This window comes from Elaeis guineensis, chromosome 4, assembly GCF_000442705.2.
Source record: "Elaeis guineensis isolate ETL-2024a chromosome 4, EG11, whole genome shotgun sequence".
Taxonomy (NCBI): domain Eukaryota; kingdom Viridiplantae; phylum Streptophyta; class Magnoliopsida; order Arecales; family Arecaceae; genus Elaeis; species Elaeis guineensis.
The window spans coordinates 40,154,870-40,182,769 of NC_025996.2; the positions used below are offsets into that span (position 1 = coordinate 40,154,870).

The 27,900-nt window shown below is 38.6% G+C and overlaps 2 protein-coding genes across 17 annotated transcripts; both read left to right on the forward strand.

The window, feature by feature from the left end:
* Nucleotides 1-409: 409 nt before the first annotated feature.
* On the forward strand, nt 410-17,367 carry LOC105034465 (uncharacterized). 3 transcript variants are annotated; one of them, XM_010909648.4, is made up of 10 exons: nt 410-957; nt 3,901-4,001; nt 4,291-5,486; nt 13,524-13,612; nt 14,172-14,275; nt 14,405-14,504; nt 14,616-14,691; nt 14,791-14,905; nt 14,986-15,517; nt 16,600-17,367. In XM_010909648.4, exons 1-10 carry the CDS (start codon nt 863-865, stop codon nt 17,171-17,173), a joined length of 2,982 nt encoding a protein of 993 aa, XP_010907950.2. In that variant the 5' UTR covers nt 410-862; the 3' UTR covers nt 17,174-17,367. The 3 variants fall into 3 exon arrangements, with proteins under 3 accessions (XP_010907950.2, XP_010907951.2, XP_010907949.2); XM_010909649.4 differs by having other exon boundaries at nt 3,904-4,001; XM_010909647.4 differs by having other exon boundaries at nt 3,915-4,001.
* Nucleotides 17,368-17,695: 328 nt separating this feature from the next.
* Nucleotides 17,696-26,083, forward strand: LOC140857472 (splicing factor Cactin-like). 14 transcript variants are annotated; one of them, XM_073256389.1, is made up of 6 exons: nt 17,696-19,105; nt 19,397-19,540; nt 22,210-23,171; nt 25,275-25,399; nt 25,626-25,689; nt 25,771-26,068. In XM_073256389.1, the coding sequence occupies exons 1-2, from the start codon at nt 17,854-17,856 to the stop codon at nt 19,444-19,446; spliced, it is 1,302 nt and encodes a 433-aa protein (XP_073112490.1). In that variant the 5' UTR covers nt 17,696-17,853; the 3' UTR covers nt 19,447-19,540; nt 22,210-23,171; nt 25,275-25,399; nt 25,626-25,689; nt 25,771-26,068. The 14 variants fall into 14 exon arrangements, with proteins under 14 accessions (XP_073112490.1, XP_073112487.1, XP_073112489.1 ...); XM_073256386.1 differs by having other exon boundaries at nt 23,064-23,171; nt 24,856-25,399; nt 25,771-26,055; XM_073256388.1 differs by having other exon boundaries at nt 23,084-23,171; nt 24,856-25,399; nt 25,771-26,055.
* The last annotated feature ends 1,817 nt before the right edge of the window (nt 26,084-27,900 follow it).

Consider the following 27,900-nt stretch of genomic DNA (forward strand, 5'->3'; position numbering starts at 1 on the left):
TTCTTTAATTTTATAATCACAAAATTTATCTTTATCACTTTTATCTATATTTTATTGGAGCATGGATTTTTGCAGTGCACATACAGCACCGAAAGATGCAGTGTAGGCATGGATGATATCTATCGTAGGATGGATGGCTGCATATTCGCACAAGTCATGCGATGCATGCCATACATAGTCAGCATCTGTAGGTATACTATATCTTGCGGTGCCGGATGTGTATGGTAGGAGATATTTTTTTATTTTGATATCTATTGTGTATCAGTATCTATTTGAATAAATAAAGATATATATTTTATTACTATTTGTTTTTATTATTGTATTTGTTAAATGTACGTATAGTTATATTAATACTGGATCCATATTTGATTCATGGGTTTCTAGTCCTCGTTTAGAGATTTGAGTTAAGATAAGGCTTTCCTCGACACAATCCAACGCGCCCAAGGGGCAATACATGGCCGTCAATTGGGATAGAGACGGAGAGCAAATCCCACCATTTTCCTTCCGTTTTCAGAGTCCTCTTTCTTATCATCATCATCATCATTATTATTTTTGAAAGTAGGTCCTCTCTCCTATTGCTACCCCACACAGAATTATCTTATTATCCTCCGGCATCGTCGTCCTCGAACAAACCCTAGAAGAAATCCTCGTTGCTCTCCTCCACTAAGCTTTCTGATTGAGAGGAGAAAATGACGTCTTTAAGGACTCCTTCGTCCCCCAACTGTCTACAGCTCCGATTCGGTCTCAGGTGTAGGGAATCCTCTTTCATCTTCCTCCGGATCCCATTCCGCCCGTCCAATCTGCGCATCCGTCTGGTCTTCGCTGCCGATGCGGCGGCGAGAGATGGAGGTAAAGGCGATTCATGGAACAGCTCCAGTGGATCGCCGGATTCTTTCGCCGGATGGTCAGACGCGGAGAGTGGCGGCGAGGACTCGCAGAAAAAGGGAGGATTTGGAGGTAAGGAGAGACCTTTCTTCTTCAGATAGTATATTTTGACAGTTAAAGGTAGTAAAGTTCTAATCTTTTCGTTTTCTGGTTTGTATCTAATGTATCTCGAAGTGAAAACCTAGTGAAAATAACGTGTATTCAAGAAAGACAGACGAAGAGGAAGAAGAAAAATTTAGAAACTTTACTTTAGAGATTATAGACACTTTTAATGAGAACGCGATGATGGACACATAAGTTTGTAACTCATACTGATTAAATGACTGCTTCGTGCAAAAGAAATAATTACTAATGTTCTAGGTACATATATAACTTATCTACTGCATGTTTAGAGTTTGGGGGCATGAGAAGGAAGTCTTGTACCACCATTTTATGATTAATGATGGATTGGCTTATTGAAAGGCCAATCCATGTAAAATAGAATATTACTTTATTTCTCGCTACCTTGCACCTAAGTCTAATTTCAGTCTTCATTTTCCCTTTTTTCAGCACTGGAAACCATATCAAAGACTCCCACCTTGTCGGGACAATCTCATATCCTGGGAATGCTTGGTTTTGGTTTAGCTTTATGACTTAGTAAGACAACCAAGATGCTATAAAGTAGTACAATGATTCTTAATTGTTCAGTTCACTGCTGAGACATGTGTACACTCTTGCCCATCTCATAGGCTGGATGGGTCATAAATCATGAAACTATGTGAAATGTGGAAAATGGACTGTATGGTTTTACAATAAGGAAGCTCATGTTACCCATAGGTGAAAATAATTATATAAATCATGCAACTTTGCTGCCTTGTCTTTCCCCATCAAAACATTGAGCGTGAATTGGAGACACCCCTTTGTTTTAATTAAAAATATTCTTAATAATCATATGTTTATCTTTTATTCACATGGAACATCCATCTCTTCTAAGACTGCTGCTTAAACTTTAGGACTTTGGGCCAATGAATCAACAGCATTCAATTGTTTCCAATACAACTTGTTGATGTACGAACTGAAGGGAGCACTCCTATGTTTGTAGTTGTAAATGACTAAGACTTGATGTCATGGTTTCAAAAACCATTGATGCCAAAACAGTTGTATCGGTACATATCAACCATAGCAGTCCCCATCAATCCGCATTGGCTGTATTGTATGAGTACCGATGTTATTCAATTTTTGGAAATATATTAGTTTCAGTATGTAGGTAATGTATTAATATCGTACCATTCTAATGGAAAATGATATGAGATTCGGCACCCATATCTAAAACCTTGCTTTGGCATAGTTGGATAGAATGAAGCTAATTCCCAAACATCTAATAGTTGAAGCAGTATTCAGTTTTCATCAGGAGTCACATAATTTTTGTAGCCATTTCCCTCTCACTGTATCTGTCCTATCTTTCTGCTTGTAGAAACCATGACAACATCAAGTATGCAACACTGCATCGTGAAACCTTGCCATCTAGAACTGAGCGTCATATGCCTCTTACTTGCAGGGTTTTTCTTTAGATGAACATGTAGATACATGCATTTCCAAATTAAGTTGCCAATACCTTTGATCGATCTTCAAACTGACACTTATTCAAGAATTGCAAACTGAGTTTTACTTTGAGATGTATAACTAACTATTATGTGTTATAAATCTTAATGTAAAAAACAACTCGTTATGCATAGTACATCTTTGATCTTTTGGATGTGCATCTTTTCCCTACAATGTTTGCCCAACCAAATAGCTAATATGCGAAGGACCCCTAGTGAGCAGCTTTTAGTGAAAGATATTGTGAATTCTTTGAATATGTGTGTGTGTGTGTCTTTATATAGATATAGATATATATATTTTAAGCTTATCCTTCCAAGACAGCGGTCAATGCCATAATTATTTGAGCTGCCGAAGTTTATAATACAATTTCTACTCGTTCAAGAATTTGCTTGCCCTTGTGAGTGGAAAAGCAATCTTCCAGGGGAGTCTTAGATAAATTAGTTGCATTGCTATCTTAAGACCAACCTCTTGTATTGAGTTTTTAGAAAGCCTTTGTGCTAAGCAAACAGGATCCAGATTAAGCCTTCTTGGGTAAATACCATATCACCTCTAGATACATAGAAAGCCAAGTCCAATAGATATGTCGATGCTATTCATGAACTTGTTGGTGATATTCCACTTGCAAACAGTATTATCTCCTTTGTTGCTTGTAATGTAGTATACCTGATAGCTTTTTGCAATAGTGCTTTTGCTTGCTTGATAAATGTCTTGGTAGAATGTATAATCTCATGGAATTTATGATTGTAGAAAATCTTATTATTTTTTTCATTGCCCTTAAAAGACAAATTTGTTAATCTGATGGCCTGCTTTAATTAAAGTTGCATGTTAAAATTAGCTTAATTTGCTTTAAAATTATTATTGGAATCTTGTTGGATCTCACTTACAGTGCCAACCATAAACCAATAATATAATTATGCATTTTCATGGTGAATTGTTCTAGACAACATAGTTGTCTGCCATTCATACCTTCTCTACTTATGCATCTAACAGAATAGAAGCATCATTTAAAGTGAATTTTATATATAGCATGGCGATTTAGTGAATGCATGCCTCTATAATATTGAAAGCAAGGTTTTAAATCTCGTGGGACGAGGCTGTCCCGGTTTTTCTATGGAACGAGATGCACCGCCATCCTACCCCATCCAGACATTTGGGATAGAGAATGTCCCGAGACGTCCCCATTGGGATGCTGAGATGCTGGCAGGACGGCTCTATCTCGATACATGAGATGGTGCCTCATCTCAGTATCTCGTGGGACGTCCCGCTGGGACCTAAATCCTTGATTGAAAGGTTAAATTTGTTTGTCATAAATTTGGGGGTAGTACTCTTGCTTTTCGTTGAAATGGAGAATAATCAATAACCTATTTCTTTTTCGTTCATTCTTCACTGTTTTCAGATTTTAAGGTTTTTAGAGTACTGATGACACTATTCTAGTAGTTTATTTTCAGGGATTCTAGGGGCTGGACTGGCTGGAGTTTTCTTTGCTGCTGGCATTACATTTGCAATATTATCTCTTCACAGTAAGAGTGCTTCTGGTATGTGAGATTAATGTACCACTATTTACAATGACTTCTAAATTTTAGATGATTACTTGTTTGCATCATTATGTACACATTATGAAGGATTAGTTAAACTATCTATGAGCAACTTGTTTGAATGCATGTTTCTGTAGTGATATCATGTGGCTTTAGTATATTTCTAAGCTATGAGGATTTTCTTTTATTGCTACATGATTCTTCATTAATATGTGAAATATCCAGCATGTCTTTTCCTCTAACTTAATTGATCAGTCCATGGACATGTTTTATTATTTGGTATATGCAGGTGCCAAAGTGCAGATGGAGCCATTAACAAAAGAACAAGAAGTACTAATAACTTCTGATGATATGAATGCAGTAGCTGATCAGACTGGAGACGAGTCTAATTTGCTGTTACAAGACAAAGAGAGTAAAATAAATTACTGCAATTCAGACTACGAGATGGGAGCAAAGGAGAACCATTTTTCTCATACGGAATTTAGTGAAGATGCTAGTGAGGGCAGATTTGATTATATACACCAAACGGGGACTTCATCAATGCAAGATATGAAATCATCGGGCGATGGCATCGATACTGTTCACCTAGCTTCAAGTCAAGATGTTCTGGATATCACCTTAGATGCTAATAGCATTCCTGTACCTGCTGGTACTAATACAAGCCCAGCTGAATCGTCTGCTTATGATATTGACTTGTCATATGATATATCTGAGATGCAAGATTCCCAGAGTACAACACAGTCTGGCACTTTGGACTCGGTTATTGGACATGATGCGGACAAAAGCACTGTCACTACTGTTGACTTATCTTCTCCTAATGCTCATTTGGTTAACCATGTAAGCGTTCATCAGGATGGAAATTTAAGTCCAGTGAAAATGGTAGATTCTGAAGTTCCATTGGATTTCACAAGTCAGTTTGAAAGCGAACTTCCCAGCGAACAATCAACACCCAATCTCATCTTACCAGAGTCAGTTGATCTTGTAGATTCCCAAGTCAGAGTTAAGGGTGTTATGGAGAATGCAGACTGTGTGTCACAGGATCAAGATATTGAGCAGAATGGTTTGCTACAGCATCCTCCTGCTGCTAGCATTTCAAATCCAGTGGTACATGACATAAATGAAACTACTTTATTGGAAACAGTCACTAGACCAGATTTTGATCAGAGTGAAGAACTGATGCTTTCACATGATTCTATCAGTTTTCCAGAAGGGCATAAAACAAATGAAAGCACAATATCTGTAGCACATTCTATATCAGTATCTTCAGAACCTAATGACAATGAACTTGATTTGAACAGTTATAATCAAATTCAAAATGGCTCACTGTCTGAGTCACTATTGCCTGAGAAATCTTGGTCCCATGCTGGTATACCTGCTCCATCTCTTCTCCCTGCAGCTCTACAGGTGCCTCCTGGAGAAGTTTTAGTTCCTGCAGTAGTTGACCAGGTTCAGGGGCAGGCACTGGCAGCACTGCAAGTTCTTAAGGTACATCTATTTTTAGTTAGTAGTGATCACTATGGAGCTTCTGTTTCTATGTTATGTATTCTGCTAATATCTACTTCACACAAGCTATGTTAGATTCCTTGAGAAAACATTATATTTTCTCGTTGTCTGCTATTATTCAAAGATGATTAGTTCTTTTTGTTTGAGAAACTTTTACTGCAGCTGCATGTGTTGGCATCATTATGGAAGTCTCCCTCTCTCTCACACACAATATTGTGTGTGTGTCTGTGTGATTTTGTATATCGGTTGGACTACATTTCAAAATCCATGATGGGATATCCAAATTGAAAGTCCATGCGATTGATATTGATCTTCATCTCTGAAAATGCCTTGAATCAAACCTACACATTTACTGAGCTAGTATGCAAAAATACGTTATAGGACACATAATTCAAAATCCTCTTCATTGATCATGATTTATGCATTTGAGAACATGGATAAATTTAAATTCAATAGGTTTTTGTGATCAGATCATATCAAAATATGATATCATGTAGTTAAAACCATCCATTTTCAGTCACTTGATGCTTTGGTGAAAAACTACAAAACACATGATTTTTGATCTTTTGGATTTTTTTTCTTTTTCTTTTCTTTTTTTTTTTCTTTTGGGTGTAGGTCATGTTCAGTGATTTGGATCCTCTCTTTGGATGGCTTACCATTGTTTTTGAATCATTAAATATTTTCTAAAAAAATTTAAAGTTTAGTGTGTGGTCCAACTCTCCCTCTATACACACACAACCAAAGATTCCGGAACCGATATCGAGCCCCACACCGGTTCTGATGCGGTATGGTATGGTACCATATGCCATACCATACCATGTGTCGGTACGGTGTGGCGTACCGGTTCGGTATCGGTACGCCACCAAATCTTCTTTTTTGATTTTTTTAGTTGAATTTGATTTTAAATTTTTTTTTATTATTTTTTAAACTACTTTATATCCAAATTAATGTTTATTTAAGTCATATAACAATCCTACCATCCAAAAAGAAATAAAAGAAGTCTAAAACACTAAAAGTCTAAAACAATGCAATAAATATATCTAAAGTATAAATTACAAAGAATAATATATTAACCTCATGATCTTTGCTGATCTAATATCTCGTCGAAGTCTGTGTCGTTCGTAGACATCCGGATCATCTACATATTTCGGAGGAACATCAGTCCATCCCTCTATCCAAGTGTCACTGTAATCTTGAATATTCATCCCAAATGGTATTCTCTCTAGATTGTAAGACATATCAGATCCCTCGCTTATTTGACTCTGAGAGGTATCCTAGAGATGATGGTATGGCTGTGGAGGAGTCCATCCAAATATGCCAGTAGCAAGATCCAATTCATAAAGTGCCCTGGACTGCATAGGATAGTAGCCAGTAGAAATCGATGTCTTAGATACACCATATCCATATAGATTATAAGCTGCCTGTGAATGATAGAATCCATAATACGAGGATGATCCAGATACATCCATGCATCCTACTCCACATGCAAGGTCATCTGTAGCTGAATCATACGCTGGATGATCTTTGGAAGACCATCGCCTGTATGAGATCATCTTCTCATGGAGTCTATCAGGTCGTTCGTGGTCCATATGGCATATGTAAATTGAGACTCACCGATGAATCGAGTACCATCCTGCAGCTGTGTCGCATGAATAGTGGTCTCGTATCCTTCAATCCCTCCCTGATCATTAGATCCTTCAGTTCCTCCCTGAGCATTAATTGATTCGTGAAAAAATATTTTTCCATCGCAATATGTCAAAAAATTTATGATATTCCATCTAGTACGATCAGTCCAATCATCACACAACACCGTCAGTCTATATATGGACCATTTACTCTTGTAAGAAGAGATCCATCTCTCCAATTCTTCTTTATTGCTGTCAAGAAGCTAACCATGGATATCCCAGGTGCTGGAGGATTTACATTTGGGCCGACAGTCTGTATTGTTGAAATGACAGATCGATAGTAAATATTGGCCGCTGTATTTGCTGGAATGTGGCTAAAATGAAACCATAATCCAATAGCTCGCCACATATCCTTCTTTTTATCCTTTTTCAGCATAGTGTTAATCCTCTGCTGTTTTGAATCATTGCTAGGAAAAGCATGTGGATCCAAATCATGAATGGTGACCTCTGCTAGAATATCTCTATCAGATCTTCTTCTACTGCCAAAAGTTTTCAGCATTGATGAAATATCCCCCTTGTACCGACTAGCTCCCTGACAAAGGTGGTCCTCCTGAACTCAGACTCTCTTCTAGCAGTCGCAGAGTCGGATCTCGACTCATAGAATGACGTCCAAATCGCTCTTTATATCTGGCCATCTCCTCTAATCTGTACTGTTCATCCAGATTTTCCTGAATGGCAGCTTCAATCTTTGCCTCCTCGTCATATAGAGCAGAGGTCTTCTTAGACTCTCTAGAATGATAGGAAGGTGACTCTCTAGCTCGACGGTCCATCTTTGCCCTCTTCTCCATTGCTCTCTCCTTCGCTGCTTTTTGATCAGCGAAGTGCTTTTTCATAAGCTGTCGGACCTCCTGTGAGTATTTCCGACATATGATCACATCCCGATAACCATCAGCCAAATGCTGCTTCAACCTAGTGACCCCTCCTCCTTTGAACTCTGTGCCGCATCATTTGCATCTCCAATGGTGCATAGCTGGGAGCATGGTGAAACTGAGAGCATCTCACCATGCTCCCAGCCAATGTCATGCTCTGCATCTTTCTTCTTACTCATTTCTGCAAGTTTAACATAATACGACAGTTTAATAATTTTTTGATATTATATTTTTTTTGAATTTAATTTTTTAATAATTATTTTAAAATAGATAAATATATATTTAAAAAATATTTAACAAAAATTAATGATTTTAGTATCATCATGTAGATCATCTAATGATCTACAATATATAATGAAATCATACGAAAATCACAAGTTTTGGCATGATCTTTGTTATTTTTTATTTTTTTAGCTGTTATGGCTAAAAAAACATGAAAAATAAAATATTTAGTGACAGAATGAAGGATTACCTTACTTCCGGTTGAAATTTGTTGTCCTGTCGAAGGAGTTGTGGAATTTTTCTTGAATTTTTTTTTTGGAAGGCTGTCGCTCCGTCTTTCGCTCTCTCGAGAGGCTCTCGGGTTTTTGAGAGTCTCAAACTCTCAGAATCAAAGGAGACAAAGGCAAACCATCCCCCCCATGGCTTGTCAATACGGCTCGATTCCGAGTCGTACCGACCCGAACCGAGAGAAACCGACCGGTTTCTCTCGTCCCCCCCCCCCCCCGGTTTAGTTGGTACGCCCTGTACGGGCCGGTTTGGACCGGTATGGGAAACCCTACACACAACTATGCGTAGGTATGTGTGAATATGTGTGCATTTGTGACATGCATACGCTATCTTTCATCACATATTTATGTTCTTCTAAATCATCATCAATTTATTTCTTCTATAAGGTGATTATTTCTTTTTAATGCTAGCTTTTCATATTCAACTTCTTAATAATAACACAGTCTTTGCAGCTGTTCCCTCTGATATATGCATGATGGGGCATTGTTTTTATCTTTTAAGTATTATTTTGTATTTTACATGCTCTGGTATGATGGCATCAGCCCTGTTGCTATGGTTTGTAGGTGTAGACTGGCCTTTTTTAATTTTCAACATTTTACTTTTGCTGCCTCAATGCAATGCACCTGCATTATTAATAACCATCAAATATATGGACTTAGTTAACAGGATTATGGTCATATGTGTGCTTTAATTTGTAGTATAGGATTGCATTTGTGGTTTGATTATTAAATAAACCCAGTATGTATTAGAACATGTGATCTCTAGAATATTTTTTTTTTTATTGTTTTGGGAAGTAGTATTATTATTATTATTATTATTTTGTCTGTTCACTTGGGAAACTGAGGTCCAAACAGAATTATATTTCGGGACATCTGTTATGCACTGGACCTTCCACCGCAACTAGCTGCTAGGAATTACTGTAAGCTTGCCCGGCTAAACTTAGCAAAAAGAACAGAACTAAAGGATGATTTCTAATGAAGCTTCTAAGGTTTGTTCCTGCACTTATTTTACGAGTCTTAAAGAGATTGACACATGAGTATAGCTTGCCCTTTACTGGGGCAAAAGAAAGATGGTCCCTCAACCCCTCGTTCCCACCTAAAAGGTATAACACATGGAGACACCATACTTGCTCTTGAGCACTCTATGTGCTGAACTTGAATACAATTTAGTGCTGAACTTGAATACAATTTAGTGATTATAGATGGAAAATTCTATTCACCTAACAACAGTAAAAGTGTGGACATTTCTTGTGCAGCAAACGTTGGCCTAGGAAATCAAGTCCTACCTTTATGTTAGAAGGATTTTCTACAAAAACTTCTTAATAGATGAAGACTTAGTTACATTAGGAATTGAAGTTGGATAGTCCAGCTTTGGTGTATTGTCCAAATAATTTTTTGAGCATTTGGTAGGGGAATAAATTTTGAAGGCTTGTAACTTGTATGATAGAGGGATGGGACTTATACTGTGGATTATGGGTTTTTTGGTATTTGGATGGAGAGAGAAGTGCAAGGGATAAATGAGGGAATAAAGTGTATTGGATTTCGTGATAGATTTGAATTTATCACAAAGATAAAATTGCCTTCCAATTTTTCTTGGTTAGATTTGAAGAGTGGATAGGGTAAAAAATAATTAGTGGGAACAAGTTTCCCTATTCCATGGTATAAACACCCCCCCCCCACAGTGTGGTATAACTCTTATTACTTGACCACTTTTTGTTGTTTGGCAATTGGCAGCATAACCATGGAATAGGGGCCTTGTTTCCTTACTCCGGTTATACTGCCTACCAAGTGGTTCTTTGAGTAAATGCAGTTATGAAGACAAGAAAGTTCTAAATCTAGCATAAAATGAAAGGGTTTTCGTTCCAGATGGTAGAATCAAATTTATTGGTAACAAATTCATGAACATGATCACCAAGAAATTTCTCGAGGACTGATCTGGTTCTTGACCTCCAGAGCCCACCTTAAATTATTTGCATTCTGCTTGAGTTTAATTATTATCTGAATTTCAGTTATATTCCCCATAGTTGTGTGTGCTTCTCGTTTTGGTTCAAGGATGAAGAAATAAGAAAAAACACACCATAATGATTTTCTTGTCTTAATCAGCCTCTGATGTATCTAGGTTTGTTGCTTTTTGAGTGGACGGACTGACGGAGGAATTCTGCTGCCATCAATATGTTGGTTTTACTTTGAAATTGCTCTTGCCTATTAACCTTATATTGTATCATTCTGGGAAGGCCTGTTTCTTCGGCTGATCTGTGCTTTTATTTCAGCTGCAGATTGGATTAGCATTCCTGAAATTTATTAATAGTATTATGCTTGTGTGTCCACTTCTTGGGCAAGACATTGTCAGTGGTGCAAATGAGGGTTCGTTAAATTTCTTTTAGAAAATTAAAGAAAGCATATATTAGTTTCATGATGGTTGAAATGCAAGGACAAAAAGAAAATGCAACTAGAGGGTAATATGTGTCACTAAACCCTCAAAACAAGCAAGAAAAGGAATCACCATGAACAGTAAAAGGGTCATGCCCCTCAAACAAAACTACACACAAATTTAGAAAACAAAGTGCTCATCCAATAACAAACAAAATGGGCAAGAAGGGTCATTACCAATGACTACAAAAAGGTCATGCCCCTCAAGGCTGGCCAGACATCTTAAGAACAAATAGTTTGCCAAAATAAAGGAGTCTTGGAGCCATCAAACACACCTTGCCAACGTAACTAGGTTTCTTGATGTTTTCTGTGACTCTGGAAAGGTTGCCTAACCATGTTGATCTGCCTTTATTGTTTCTGGTAATGCTTCATTGATGAACAAAGAGATGTATTTAACATTGTAAAGAACTAAGAGCAGAATGTTCTTGATTGTGCTCTCTCTCTCTCTCTCTCTCTATGTGTCTCTCTCTCTGCGTGCATGCGTGCGTGTGTGTGTGTGTGTGTGCATTCCAGAACAATGACTGACATCCTATTCCTTGTCGAATTGTTGGACCCTGCTGCTAACATCTTTTTATCTTCATAATATGTTTGAAGGCATATTTGTAAGGATCAGAACCTCTTAGGTAGGGTTGCAATTGGTATGGGCCAAAACAGGATCTTGGGCCAAGCTTCATATTCAAGGCCAAATTGATTACATGCTGGGCAAATTTGAAGTAGGGCTGCTGAAGAGCTCAGGTAATGCTGCAATTGAGTCAGGCCTAGTGTGAAAAAGGGTCTCGAGCCCCACATTAAGCTTAAAGATCACAACCCTGATCAATTTCATGTCTCGCTTGGGCTAGCTAATATTAGACGAAGATTAAAGCCAGGTAAATTTTGTGCAGAGCCATGCCCATTCAAATTCAATAGTTTAGAGGACTTGTATATTATCATTAAAAGATTAGAGAATCCAAACGATTTGTTAAATGTGGACAGTCTAGATCAAAGGGGGTAATAGCTTACTTAAAGCTGTAGGGTTGCTAGTGGGCTAGGGCTAGGCCTAAGCCTAAGCCTAGGCCTAGGCTGGCCATCTTAGGCTCATACTCTGTTTGTATAAAGGCTGTCCAGGCTTGGCCTAATCCAGATTTCAAATCATCAGCTTGGCCCACCATTGTAATGACTAGGCCCAGACCAGCATTTATAGGCCCATTAATCAACAAGTGCACTGTGTTTGTGCTTTCTGTGGCTTTGTTTTGGTCCGTTTGTTGGGTCCCCTTGACCCAAAGTGATTTCTCATTCCATTCATTGATATACAAATCTGTAACTTCTACAAGCACTACTTTCTAGTTGCAAAAACCTAGGCTTGTTTTCTTTTGATGCTTGGAATAATGCTGGAATATAGAGAGATCTCCTAAATAAGTTAATTTTTAATTAATAATATATTAAGATATTTTAGGTCATTATCAACAGCGTGGGTTATCAATTTGAAGGTTTTTTAATTGATTCTGCATGGAAGCATTTGGGATCAAAAACTCTTACGCTCCCCCATCTCTTTTCCTCTCTTCTCTCTGCCCGCACACATATGGGATGCCTTCAATGTTCATCGGGCATTTACTTATGCTCTGCAGTCAAAGTGCATAATTGAACGTCCAAATATATGAGCTATGCTGTTTATTGTGATTTATGATGTTATAAATGCCTCAAACCAAGATTCTGAGTTTTCTGAAAGCTTGCAATCAAATTTTCACATGATTGCTAAATTAATAGTTTCTAAAAATAGTATTTATTTTAACATATGATTTGATATTATTCAAACCATTCCAGATTCTGTCTACCAATGTTTTAAGATATGTAAAGGGTGTAACAAACTCGTGCCTCAGGAACATTATGTATGTATATATGTAAAGAGCGAGCAATTCTTAAAAGAAGCCCAGCTTCTGTGTAATTATATGTTTTCTTTGTAAATCCAAAGACCAGAATCTTATCATCACTTTGGGTATTGATTGACGATTTTCTTTACGAATATATATATGCCAATATGTAAGCTTCTTTGATTAAAATAGATGTTCTGAATTTGGAAAAGATATATAAAATTGCTATTTCAATTTGTACATTACTTCACAATAAAGCTCCTCTATTTGCTACTTTTTCCAGTATTTCATGAGAAAATGTTTTACTGATCCCACCATCCCTTGAAGAAATTTATAGGGTTGAATTTCTAAAGGACATGAATTCATTTTGGTCTCTTGCAATTCATGGTTCAATCCTACTTACTAACAGTCTTCTATGGCAATCAGGGTGTTCCGCTATATCAAACCTTTTTCCTATCTTGCAACTATCCTTAAAACCTGTTCTAAGTTTATAAGTGGAATGAGAAAATACTTTTGACACTAAAAAGGGGGGGGCATAAATTCTAAAAAACTGAAACCTTTCTCTGTCTGCCTTTACATAAATCCAGTATACTGATGTATCTGATGGGATCAACTTGTTTGGGCACTTTAAACATAGTATGCTGAAATTATCTTTATATAATTTATTTCATTGTTGCAGGTTATTGAGGTTGATGTTCAACCAGGTGGGTTGTGTACTCGTCGTGAGTATGCTCGTTGGTTGGTATCTGCAAGTAGTGCTCTTTCAAGGTATGTCTTTCCTTCTCTCTTGGTCATCTAGAACTTTTTGACAAAGAAATGATTATGGTAGGTCTAATTTGCAACACGTCGTGCTTGGGCTGAATATTTTGTTTCAAATTGACTCCTAGCATGTAGTTAGATGAAATCAGTTTTAGTGAGACCTTGTACTTTTCACTCTTCATCACAATTCTTTCCAAGTCTATGCGAACCTTGGAGGGTTGCTGCTAGGTTTGGTGATTTTAAATTGTGTAGCAAACAATGGTGGCAGACCTACAAGCCAATAGGCATTGTAGGTATCTTGGTAGGCTTCTCTCTTGCCCAAAGTTGACTAGGCCAAGAACATGAGACCAAGGACAACAGTGTTGACATCAATCTGAAAGCCCCTCATAAAACATTTTTAAATTTTGTTGGATCATGTTTGATTACTAACCTGATCTCATATAAATGAAATGAGGCTTGTTGTTTAAGATATCTTACATTTATATACATGACAGATATTGTAGGTGAAAGAAGCATTCTTTTTTCTTTTTTGTCATGCAAGTTGTTGAGTTATTGGTTCTCTACATAGGAACACACTTTCAAAAGTTTATCCTGCAATGTACATAGAGAATGTGTCTGAACTTGCATTTGATGATGTCACTCCTGAAGATCCTGATTTCCCATATATTCAAGGTATGAATTTGCTCTCGGTGCTTATATACCTATTGAATGCATTAGATCCCAGGATTGTATGCAGCGGAAAGGCTCTTCCATTTGGTGTTGTAAAAGTTATTGTTTTTCTTGTCATGTTGCATGCTGCAGGCTTGGCAGAAGCTGGACTCATCTCTAGCAAGCTTTCAAGATCTGATTTGAATGGCTCTGTCAGTGGAAAGCAGGATTCTGTTATCTTCTCTCCTGACAGGTGACAATGATGGATCCTGCTGCAGCTTGTTTGATGTGTAGTTTTTTCTTTTTCTTTTGTTTTTTGGGAAAATATTTTAGACCTGTCTGCCAGATGATTTTCATGCTTCAGCCCTCTGTCACGCCAAGATCTTGTGAGTTGGAAGATGGCTTTGGAAAAGAAGCAACTTCCAGAAGTTGACAGACAGGTAATAAGAAACATTTATTATTTTATTTGAACTTTATATTTCTTTAATGTAGTTTGACATTACTTTAATACCAGTATCCTGATATCTTTTTATTATCAGCATCTTTACCAGTGCTCTGGCTACATAGACATTGATAAAATAAACCCAGATGCTTGGCCTGCTTTGGCAGCTGACTTATCTTCTGGAGAACAGGGCATTATACCTCTTGCTTTTGGTAATCTCTTACATTACTAATGTTTTTCATATTCAAGCCAAGAAAGAATGAACTAATTTGTGGCCTCCTTGTGCGCTTAGGTTATACTAGACTTTTTCAACCTGATAAACCTGTCACAAAAGCACAAGCTGCTATTGCGCTTGCAACTGGTGATGCTGCTGAGGTTGTCAGTGAAGAACTTGCTCGTATTGAAGCAGAATCCTTGGCGGAAAGTGCTGTAAATGCACATACTGCTTTAGTAGCTCAGGTTGAGCAAGATCTGCATGCAAGCTTTGAGAAGGAGCTTGCTAAGGAAAGGGAGAAGATAGAGGCTGTGGAAAAATTAGCTGAAGAAGCAAGGCTTGAGCTGGAAAGACTTAGAAGTGAAAGAGTGGAAGAAAATAATGCTTTGATAAGAGAGCGTGCTGCTGTTGAATCTGAAATGGAAGTGCTTTCAAGGCTAAGACATGAAGTGGAGGAGCAGTTACAGAGCCTTATGAGTAATAAGCTGGAGATATCTTTTGAGAGGGATAAGATTACCAAACTCCGGAAGGATGCAGAAAGCGAGAACCAGGTTATTGTCCAGTTGCAGTATGAGCTGGAAGTTGAGAGAAAGGCTTTGTCTATGGCCCGGTAAGGAAGTTTATTTTAAAAGTTAAGTTATATTTTCTTTGTCAAATGATAATCTTATGGCTTTTTTGCTCTGCTAAATTCTCTTTATTTTGAAGTAATCTATTACTGCTTAATGTTTTGGTTTATTAGATAGTTTCCTTGTATATATATATATATTTATGTATGGCAGATTTTGTAGTGGGTTTTACTCTGGTTTTCTTTGCATGTTTTTGAATGCCTATTTGTTCCCATATGACAAATCTAGGTTCATTGAAATTCTCATGCAGAAGCTGATTATTGAATAAATTTAGTCATATACAACCGTTGGTGCTTACACTGGCAAACATGCATTATAGCCTGCACATTGAAATTTTACCAAATATATGGTGAAGGGAAGGTGATTGTGTCATTTAGTGATATAAATATTCATGTGGAGACAAATTTTTGAAGTGCCAAAATCACGTTGGATGCAAAATACTTATTTGGAGTATCCCTTGAAAGGAGCACTAGATGGATCCAAAATGCAGCAAGTGTTGGAACCTCCCCAGAAAATAATTTTTATTGTTACTAACACAGGCCAAAGAGGAAAACATTTATCAAATCAGTTCCCTTCATCTTGCTACCGGGTCCTTGAGGTGCGAAAGTGACTGATTTGTAGTTGCTTCACTTGCTTACCCAGAGAGTTTATAATAAATTAAAAAATAATGAAGATGGCATGGACTAAAATATCCAGACCTTGCAGGTTATAAGCATGATGGATGGTGAAGTGTTTGCTGCATCTATTTTCTGAGAGTCGTTGCTAGCAAGAAATGACCTCATGAAGCTCGGAGATTTTCCTTTATGTAGCATCTGTATTCTTTTCTATTGCTTTCTGCTTTTGGTTATTCTCCCCCCTAATCAGTGCCATTTTTTGCTTTTGCATTTGCATTGCAAAAGTATGAATAGAGCATTTTCCAGAATAAAGCTTCAGGATTAACTGGTGGGAAGTTGAATCATGGTTGTCCTGCTCAAACCAATTTTTTTTTTTAAAGCTTTTCAAGAGATAGAAATTTTTCTGGGGGCACCATCACCAGCAAAATGTTTAATTCATCTTTGTTCACCAGGGCATGGGCAGAGGAGGAAGCTAAAAGGGCTCGGGAGCAGGCCAGAGCTCTTGAGGAGGCCAGAGAACGCTGGGAGAGGCATGGCATCAAAGTAGTAGTTGATGGAGATCTCCAAGATGATGCTTCTGCTGGAATCACATGGCTTACTGCTGGGAAGCAGCCTCCGATTGATGAAACAATCACCAGAGCAGAGAGCCTGGTGGAAAAGCTCAAGGCGGCGGCGGCTGAAATAAAAGTTAGGTCTACAGCTGTTATCGAGAAAATAATACAGAAGATAGTCTGTCTAATTTCAGCTTTGAAGCATCAAGCATCTGAGGCTTCCAAGCATGCCTCAGAGCTCCGAAATACTGCAATCTCTAAGGTTAGAAAATCAACAGATGAGTTCCAGGAAAATGCCTCCATGTTCAGCTCGACTGTTGGCGACAGGGCACGGAGGGTTGTTGAAGATTGCAGAAAAGGTGTCGAGAAAATAAATGCCTCTGAGTTCAGCTCAACCATTGGTGACAGGGCAAGAAAGGTTGTTGAAGATTGCAAAGGCAGTGTTGAGAAAATCACACAAAAGTTCAAGACATGAGGAGTATCTTCCCTCTTTTTTGTTTTTGGATTGGTTGTAACAGCTGAGGGTTCCGGTTGTTTGGTTCCGTTTCAGGAAGCATACTTGTATTATCAAGCCAGAGATTCCCCTGGAAAAAATTAAGGGGATCAGAATAAATTTGACAACATTGTTACTTTAACATTATCCTAGAATTCCATAGGACTTTCACTTGACGGTACGTTGTGTATACCTACCTAAGCATAGCAGAATTATTAATCTGGAAATCCGGAAGCAGCTATTTTCTTTTCTCCCAAAAAATTATTAAATCGATCAGATTCATTGTGAATCTAGAGTGAAATAAATCCATCTAATAATTTCATCCTCGGATAATATAAATCTAGCTAGAATGATTTCATCTTTGATCCATGGTCTGATCAACCAAATAATTTTCCTCCTTAATCTTTTTATATTCGGCCCAAATATTTTATGTCAGATAAAATTTTCGGGTATCTAAATTCTTGCCTCAGTTCTTGTTCGCGTCTCAGCGTTTTAGAACCTCAAAGGTGCGAAGTCACCGACCTCATCCCATTTCCCAATTGCCAAGCAAACATGGTCAAACACGCCTCCAATAAATCATATATAATATCTCCCGCCGCGTGGAACGGGGATTCGGAAGGAGCGAAGCCCGAACGTTCGGTCTGTTAATCTCTCCCTCTCTGATGGCGAACGAAGCGGTTGCTGAGGAGAAGCAGGCCCTGAGGAAAGCTCTCATGGTGGCCAAGAAGCTGGAATCCCAGGGCTTCCCTTCCTTCGTCTGGAGAAAAAAAATCGATCTAGACCTCGCTCGAGGTCGCCAAACCCTAAACCTATCTGTGAAATCCGAGAGGAAGAGATGCTTAGAAAGACTCGAAGAGATCGAAAAGCTCAAGAAAAGAAGGATCGATCGAGCCGCCGATGAGGCGCGGCGCGAAGAGGAACGGAGAATCGCAGAGAGAGCGCGTTCAGAGGCTGAGTTCGAAGATTTGGGGAAGAAAGAGGCAGAGTTTGTTCTGAATCAGAAGAAGATTAGGTCGGAGATTCGTCTACGTGAAGGACGTCCGAAACCCATCGACATCCTCTGTAAAATTCTCGATGGCTGGGAGGATCTTGATATCGAAATTGATGATGCTACCTCGGTCTTCGTGGATCTACCAGTGAAGGAGTTGGAAGAGCTTCGAGAAGAAATTGAATGTCTCCTGGATGTCGACAGAGAACATACACGGTTCTGGGAGGCAGTGAAGGTGGTCTGTGATTGGAAAATCACCGAAGCTCGTACGAAGGAAGATGATCGCTGCTGCTTTTATTCGGGTGTGGAGTTTGATGTGAAGAGTCTCTTGCAAAAGAAAACCTTTGATGAATTGAATTCAATGCAGCTAGAGATCGAATCACGGATGCATTCTGGTGAAGCTGAGGTGGTTGAATATTGGGAGGCTGTTATCGAGCTTATTAAGATCCATAAAGCAAAGAGATACTTGAAGGAGTTTTACATTTCTCGTATGAAGCCCAAGGAGAAGAGGTTCAGTTCTTCTGAAGCTGAAAAAGAGAATATTGATGCTTTGGCTGATGATCATGTAGAGTCCAAACAAGTGGGAGCTGTGGAAGAGGTAACACTCGAATCATCAGTACAATGGACAAAGCCCAAGTATGTTGCTCGGGTACACTGTGGATATGAGTGGAACAAGTACAATCGAGTCCATTATGATCATGATCATCCTCCTCCGAAGACCATACAAGGCTACAAGTTTGACATTTATTACCCAGAATTAGTTGGGAAGGCTCCACAGTACATCATGGAGAAGGACGGAAGCAGCACTAATACTTGCCTCCTTAGGTTTCATGCTGGAATGCCTTATGAGGATGTTGCATTTCGAATAATAAACAATGAGTGGGACTATACACGGAGAAGGGGATTCAAGTGTACTTTTGATCATGGTATCTTGCGGCTTTACTTCAACTTTAAACGATTATCTTATCGTAGATGATGACTTTTCAGCTGCATGGTCATGTTATCATTTCAATAATTGCTTTTCTTAGTTTTTATGGTTAATATATTTGTAAACATTTTATCGACACATGGACTGCAATTTATTGTAATGCAGTTTGCAGGTTATCAATAGTTCATGGTATTGGTAACTATAGGTTGCTTCTTCTTGAACTTATTTGTGGAAAATGTTTGGTTTGTTTTTCAATTTTGAAGGTTTCCACTTATTAATTGTAAAGCAGTGGTTGTGTGCTTGGATGCAGGATATGATCAGATCATTAGACCAGCATGATGTTCTGTAGAAAGCAACATTACTTTAACAACACCATTGAGGTCATAAGTTGTCACAAACTCTTAGTGTACGCTCTTTCAGTTCTGCCAATTAGGTAAGTGTAAACCTTTCTATTGTTGTATTATTAGTTTCTCATATAACATTTTAGCTGATCAGGTTATTTATTAGGCTTGTCTGCTAAAATATGTTACAGAGGAAAGATGGCAAATTTCTAGATATTCCTTTGATCTAGATTCGTTGCTATTGCTCTTTTTGGAAATTTTATTGGATCGTTATTTGAATGTTTTTACTGAAATTTTAAAACAATTACAATAAGAAAGATAAGAGCAAGCACCTTCATGACAAAAGTAAAGATGTATTTGATGAATCTCTGATCACAAGACCTTATCTATGACTTTTGAAAAGAAGATAAACATAAGATAAAACTTGTGTCTAAATTTGGCTTGAGCTAGGGGCACACTCCAAGTTTACATTAATGAGTCAAATAATATAAAAGTAAATATGATTTACATTTGCCTTTAATAAAATCAAAGGTGGACTATAGTGAAAGATATATGGAACTTGGTTTAGGGATATAGGGGTCCATCAACATCTTCAATTGAACTTGTCTAGCTTGATGATATATGGTCAACTTGGATTTGTTGTAAGTTGAATTTAGTCGGAGCTAGAGGACTAACTATAGATTGAAATTAGGGAGGACCAGAGAACTAACTAATGCAGCACAAAATACAACTGGCAGGTACTGTGACCAACTGGATCATGTCAAGCTTCATAGAAACCAATGGATTCATGAGAGTAGACTTTAACAAGAAAACATTTGATTTTTTTTCATATTTGTAGTAGAATATTCTAGCATGTTTTTTGTTGTCGAGTCCTATTTTGAGTATGATTCATTATCAAGTTTAATATCTGAATTAGGGTTAGGGGATTATGCCCTGCATATATGCATCAAATACATTTTATGGGGATGTTTCATATATTATTTCTTCAAGAGAATTTCCTTCACCAAAAAAAGAGTCCTTAATCCGGTTTGCTTTTATTTGAGTGTTAATCTTTGAAGTGTAATCTCGACAATCAGATCCCCCCTTCACCCTTTTCCGTTGCCTCACTAAACCTACATGAATTTGACTTGGATTAGGGGCCTAACCCTAACATTAGTTTATGAAAGTCCAAGGACTAACATTTATTTGGATTTCATCAAAGTCAGAGGACTAACTGTAGTTTGGAGTTGACTTGGGTTAGATGACTAAACCTGATTGGATTTGAGAAAGGGTCAAGAACTAACTCTAATTTGTTTTAACCAGGCTAGTGAGTGGATTCTATTATTGACTTAACCAATGTCAAGGGACTAATCCTTGCTTAGATTGATAAGGGTCAAAGGACTAACCCTAATTTGATGTAACTAGAGTTAGAGGACTAACTCCAGTCAACTTAACTAGTGTTAAAAAACTTCAACTCCGGGGTCAAATATTATCTACTTGCCCATTGATGATCAGATTCTCAGGGAGGATGATGTCCATTGCTTAATTAACCAAGCACTAATGATGAATTCAAGATACTTCATGGAGCATGGCACCTAATTGGGCACCAAGACCTGATGGGTTTTGGGTCATGTTCTACAGAGCTCTTTGGTCTATCGTTAGTAAGAATATTTGTAATGCAGTAGCCAATTCTTCCATACTAGCTACATTCCTGCCAACTAGAAGGCTACCTACTTTGTCCTCCTAGAGCATCAAGTTCCTGTTATGGGACGATGAGTCTGTGCAATGTCACATGTAATCTCATTGCTAAGCTTCTTGTCAACCAGTTGAAGCTTCATCTCCATCCTCTAGTTTCTCTGGAACAGAAGGCTTTCGTGGCTAAGCGCCTAATTACTGAAAATCTGCTGATTGCTTATGAGGCTTTCTGTTCCATTCAAATGGCCCCAAATAGGGGCCCATTCATGGCCATTAAGGTGGATATCGAGCATTCCTATGATTGTTCGTGCAGTGATTAGACCATGTGGTGGCTGTTCTTTGAGAGAAGCATTTTCCCAGGCAATGGGATGTGTTAGTTGTGAGGATGCATTGAACAACTAAGCTTCATCCTTGTTAATGGTAGAGATCCACATCTTGGTTCATGTCCATGCTTGGGCTGCTGTTGGGATGTGTCTTGTCTCCTTGCTCGTTCATCCTCTACATGGAAGTCTGAACTCATACACTCCATTATGACAGTTCTCTTCATCTTCTGTTGTCGATGCAGTTTGGTCTAAAGGGAGTGCCACTATTGCATTAGGTGGCAAGAGTCATTTCCAAAAAAAATTGATGTTTGAAAATAGATTGTTGACCATTTTTTCTCCAAAGTCAATGAGTTTGTGTGCCATTACAAAACAGCGTTTAAGTAAAGAGCATCAAGATGGGCTTTTTTTGGAGAAAAGAATACATTTTTGTTGTCTTTATTGCTATGGTTCGATTAAATTATTGTTAAATAGCCATATGACAGACCATAGCTATCTGTTTGACAAATGTTTTGACTTGTAACAATTGGTTATCCTGATTGAGCAAGAGGGAGATAAATGTCATATAAAACTTGATGTTACAGAAGGTAGACATACTATTATGAATTACGAGCATTAAAACTTTTGTTTATAAATTAAAAACTTTGTTATTAGCATATACAAATTAATAGCATAAGAAGCAATGAATAATTTTATGGAGTCACTGTGCAAATGAATCCACATTTCTGTACAAATTAGATGCCTTACCAATGTGATATGTCATGTAGCAGCAGAGACATCTTGGCTTGTGGTTACATGGTGAACTGAATTGCTCCGCACTGTGAAGCATCTGGCCTTCAAAATTTGTTGTTTTGTTTGATGCTATGTTGGGTTGCATTATGACATCAACATGGGTGATGTCTTACTTGTCAACTATTTTGCTTTGTCTTGTGATTCATGCATAATATGTTCATGCAATGATATGTGGTCGTGTCTGCCTGTGTTTGTGAAGAATCTTCTGTTAATAGATCATGTTATGTTTGTTGAATTACTTATGTTGTCATGTGGAATTTGCAAAAGATATCACATCATAGTTTAGTTTGACACTAAATCTTTCATGTATTATTGTGTCTGAAGACCAACATTCCAATTATGTGACCTTTCCTTTTTGTTCTGCTATTGTTTCTTGTCGTATAACTGTAAATTGTATCTCCAAGTATGAAATGTTTTCTTGTTCTGTTGGATATATAATTAATGTTGCATCATGCTGCTTCTTTTAACCAAAAAAAGGAAAAACATATGAAGTAAATAACTGTAATTTAATGAAGGTTCCAAGATTGTTCATGAACCTATTTCAGTTAGCAGTCTTGCATTGCCTTTGACGATGAATAACATTATTCAAGTAGCTTCTATACCCCTGTTCTTGCTGTTTAAGAAGAATAAATGTGATTCTGAAATTTATCTCTTTAACATTAAAGATTCTTTAGTGGAATTTGTTTCCTATGTGCATGTTTTGAAACCATTTTTCCTTTTGGAAACATAACTATGGGAGCAATAGGGATATTTTCTATCATATGCATATCCTTTCTGGCAAGGTAGCTATTTTTCTCCCTATGAGATTAATGAGTCGAATGCTTCTCAGTGAACCTATATATGGGACAGCATGTATGGCATGTTCTATCTGGCTGGAATAACATCATCAAAGGATGGTGGGCCCACAAAAATTATTTCTCAAGGAAAAAGACACAAGGTATATTTAATGAATCAATTCCTTTGCTAGATGCCATGTTTTGTTCAAATAGCATTTCCTGTAAATTTGGTTGTCTGTTCTCTTTCTAGTTCCCAGTCTATGCATCCAAGCACACAACTTCATGCACACGTGTGTAAGTGCATGCTTCTTGCCTTTATATTTATGCACAAGGGCAGATATTTACTAACATTATACCAAAGAACAGCTGTTAGCTACCACTATAACCTGCTATATGTCTGTTAAGTTAATGGGCTGTTCTTTGGTACAATTATTGCTAAGAATCTTCTCTTTATTCTAGCTAGCTGATGGTGTATTTGCCTGTGTATTCAGCTGGGTTCTGAAAGTTACATACTTAAACTCTAATAATTTCGTAATCTAAGTAACTCATACCAAGATGAAACAATTTGGGCCTGTTCTTTTGTGGATAAATATCATAGGAAAGTGCCATTGACCAACTTATTCATGTTCTTATGCTTTTCAAGATGAATAAGTTATTTTCTATGGGTAGCATTTACCCATAAAATGAAAAAAAAATCTTATCTATTTAAGGGATGGCTAAATCATTTTTTCATCGGCCAGTAAAGGAGGCATTTAATTTTATTCCTAAAATACTCCATTCTTATTTCCAAGGCCTCCATCATGCAATACCCAATAACTCACTCAGACACTTTTTTCAAATCTAAAAAACATAAAGGGTATTATGAGAAATATGGATAAATTTTAACAACTTATCCAGAAAAGTAATAATGTAAAAGAACATGAGTAACAGATTTCAAAGCTACTTTCCCATGTGTAAAATAACATGGGTAAATTATTTTTCTGTCTAAATATTACCTGAAAAATATTTATTCAAAAAAATATGAATTCTCAGATAAATTTTTTACCTATAAAAGAACGGATCCTTAGTGGTTTTTCTCAGTCAAGATTAAAGACTCGAGAATTTTTAAAATATCAGCTAATATTTTGGCTCTGTTTGCAACCATGACTTGGTTATACGTGTGTAAGCTACATTCAGTGAGAGAATAAATTGAAGGGAGCAGAATTTGAGGGTGGGATGAGGCAACTTTTGGCATATTTGGCAATGCAAGGAGGTTGCAGAACCAATTATCCCTAAATTTTAGGGATAAGTTAAATCAACTTTTGACTCAAGTTTAATTATCCTAGTTTTCAGGATAGTCAGTGTTGGCAATCTTTTGTGGATTTCTCAAAATTCTCATTTCGGATACCTCTATGCTTCTCAATTTCTGTCATTATGGGGTGCGTATGCACGTACCTGTTTTTGCAGCATCCTGCAGACCAAAATATCAATACCAGCCAGGACAGTTCTAACAAGATTTAAGTCTTTTTTGATACATTCATCTTAAGAGCGATGATAAAGTATGGGCCAGTACATTATTTTTGTATCAGCAGATATGTCAAGATATATCAGTTAATATCAGATGATGTTTTTCATAAATCATATCGTTGGGTGCTTATACTAGTACACATCAGGATCTTGACCCAGATGAAAACCATGATTTAGGAAGTTAATGAAGTTCGAAGTGTTGTAATATTTCCCAAGTAATCAAGTTGGCTTGTCCAACTGAGTAAGCATGAGTTCTTCTAAATAAGAAAAAAGATAGTGCTATGTGATAGTTTTTGTTATTTATTTCAATTAATTACCCTAAATTTTATATGACATCAGCATGCTCAGCAACTAGTGATGGCAAGTTCTCATGGCTGGATTTTCGCTGAGTAGACTAATCCTGCTCTCAATCTGTGGACTCTTGGCCTTTGGCAATGACTTTTTTTGTTTTTAGTTTTTTTTAGTTTTTTTTTTTCGTTTTTTTTTTTTTTTTGAGAAATGTTGATGATTTTTAAATCAGTTAGTTGGCAGTTGCACTTTCACGTTCGTTGCACCCCTTGTATGGCATGATATTTTCTTTTCTGCCGTAATTCATCAAGTTGGGATTGGTTAAACTTGATACGTCAAGGAGTTTTGAGGAAATTCACAGGAAATTATGACTTTTAGTTGACCAGTTTGTTTTGATTGAAATCTTTAGTACCTGGCTAATGATATCTGGCCTCTTCTATCTCTTTATATTTTGAGGGGAAACCAAACAGGTTCTCTATGCAAGTTCACAAACTGGTTTTGTATGCAAGTCTGCCCGGTGCTGGAGAGAAGAAAAACTGAAACTTAGCGGTTCAAAATCATGTCCGTGATGATGTAATTTGAGTTGTTAATTTCGGTAATAGATCTTGTTTATTGGTTAATTTTTCTCATTCATTATATAACTGATTTATGCTACTCTTTTTTAAGGGGTCTTTAGCACATGTTTTGAGAAGATCTGCTTATGTCCGTTTTGCATATTCTTTTCAGCGGTTGTGGGAAATGGGTTGGTGAGGTGAATAGTGATGGGTAGTTTTCTTCGTTCTGTTCAGGTGCTAATTGACTTATTGTTGCCCCTTTTACAGAAACTTGGAGACTCCCCGTTCTTAATACACGCACTAGAAAAATAAAGAAGCAGGGAAGAAACAGGTTAATTAATTAAGTTACATCAACGATAGCAGAAAAATTTTAATTGGATGGGGAAGTAAAAACTTTCCATGCTTTCTGCAGACCTGCCTGCATCACGTGTGCTTATCAGGGAAGGAACGAAGGGTTTGGAGAATGTTGGAAGCTCAAATTGTTGGTGGCATCTTGAGCTTGGGACTCTTGACATAAAATAATGAGTCGACATGTTGCTACCAGCAAATCTAATAGCAATGTGATAGTGATCAAAATATTTGACAAGATTAGTTGTTAGAAAGCAATGTTTTCTCAGATCGAGCCGTTTGATAATCGACAAATTTATTAATTTGGTGACCACTAGCTATTTTGGGGATGGAATGATTTCAGGGCTAGCGCGGTGGTCTGAACCGTGCCTTGTGGGGTCGGCTTCCTGTTCCAACCATTGTACGATGAGCATGTTAAGACGATTAAATTGAGTATTGCTTAAGAATTGACGATTTTGGTCAAGGTTTAAAAAGAGGGCATTAGAACGGTTTCAAACTCCTTCCTTTAAGCTATATACTAATAACAATCATTGAAATAATGGAAATAATCTAACTGTAATATTTTATTAGTTTATCTGTATAAAACAATGTTTGTCGAATTATAGTAAAAATATTTTTATTAGAAATTGTTGCGGCCAATCTCCTCGTCGCCTGGTCGCCGGGAACGAGCGCCTGCAAAAGAAATCCGCACTGACCGAAGGTGACTCCGGCGGAGATCCTCTGACGGTCAAGTTAGAGAGAAGACTAGGCAATAGTAGACAAGAATCAAGGAGAGCTCAGCAAGAGAGAGTGAGAGCTAGAGAGGAGGAGGGATTCCAGGGTTTCGAGAAGGACCTCCCAGCACTGTTGCCTTCCCCGATATATATAGTGGAGCGCGGTATGGCGCCGTCATTAATGGCGCAGACAATGGAAGAATTGTCAAATCGTCGAGGACTGTCAGAGCCACCGTGAGGTTGTCAAATCGCCGTGGGGCTGTCAAATCACTAGGGTTGACCCATGCCTTAAGTGGGATAATGCCCCAAGGCGGCTGTGCCGCATGCCGGTGTCAGGACTGGCAGCCTCCAGCAGTCGTACGACGTTTGGAGGAGCCGACCGACTATAGGTCAGCGGCTGGTTGAAGGGCGTCGGGCGGAAGCCCGGGAACCCTCCGGCAGTCAGTCGGACGCGTTGTGGGAGTCGGGCGTCGGGCTCCATAGTTCGATCGATCGAGAGCGAAGAAGGTCTGTCCAATCGACGTATATTCGGTCGGTCGGCAACGGCAGCCATCGATCGGCAGAGTCGGACGTCGGTCATGTAGGCCCGACGGTGAGTCGGTGTGAGTGGGGTTGGTCGGTATGGCCCAACAGTTGCCCCCCTCCACTCCTGAGTCGGATGGTGCGCTGGCTAATGTCTTTGTACGGGCGGCAGCGTCGGGCGAAAGGAGTGGATTCCCATCGCATTAAGTCCCGAATCTGACGACCGCACCGCTGGCTGATCCGGTGCCAGGCGCCTCATGAGTGCTAGACGATTCGGTGGTGTCAGACATCCCATCGATGTCAGATGTCCCGTCGGTGTCAGATGTCCCGTTTCATTGGGAATGGAAACCGTCGTTCTCATCGTCCCTTCGGGGATGCGAAACGTCACGGCCTTTTCGCCACGTGGCAGGTGGCCATTGGGGCGGGTCTGTTCGAGCGGATGGAGGTGACGTGGCTTGATCTGAGGACGGGTGCGTCGAACCGTCGGGTCGAAAGATGGCCCGGATGTCGCCACATGGCGCGATCTGGGAGTCCCTCGTTGATCGTGCTTCCATCTCGACCGTCAGGGGGCACTATATATACAAGGTCGCCTGCATCCAGATTTTCACTTTCCCCATTTGCTGTCGAAACTCTGCCTGTGCGGTCCCCAGCTCTAGGTAACCATCTCCGTTTCTCCCCCCTTTGGAGGTCCTTTTTCTTTTCCTAGGGGCCTGCCTCCGTTGCCCGTCTTCTTCCCATTTTCTGCCCTCTGTCTTGGTCCATGGCTAGAACATCTCCAAGAGGAGGTCGGTCGGGGGATCCGACTGACGATCCTTGATCGACCCCGGAGGTGGAGGTCTCTTCACTTTCGGGGCCGAACGTCGATCGACTCCGGGAGCAATATTGCATCCCGGAGCAATTTCGGCTGTTCGCCCCTGGTGCCAACGGTCGGGCCAACAACCTGCCCGAGGGCCAGGTCG

Excerpts from the sequence above, each read along its gene's own strand:
- LOC105034465 (XM_010909647.4), top strand. The coding sequence starts at position 690 with ATGACGTCTTTAAGGACTCCTTCGTCCCCCAACTGTCTACAGCTCCGA. Across the intron at positions 5,487-13,523 it reads CAGCACTGCAAGTTCTTAAG|GTTATTGAGGTTGATGTTCA; the intron begins GTACATCTATTT and ends TCATTGTTGCAG. Across the intron at positions 14,692-14,790 it reads TTCCAGAAGTTGACAGACAG|CATCTTTACCAGTGCTCTGG; the intron begins GTAATAAGAAAC and ends TTTTATTATCAG.
- LOC140857472 (XM_073256383.1), top strand. The coding sequence starts at position 17,854 with ATGGCGAACGAAGCGGTTGCTGAGGAGAAGCAGGCCCTGAGGAAAGCT. Across the intron at positions 19,106-19,396 it reads CAAGTGTACTTTTGATCATG|TGGTTGTGTGCTTGGATGCA; the intron begins GTATCTTGCGGC and ends ATTGTAAAGCAG.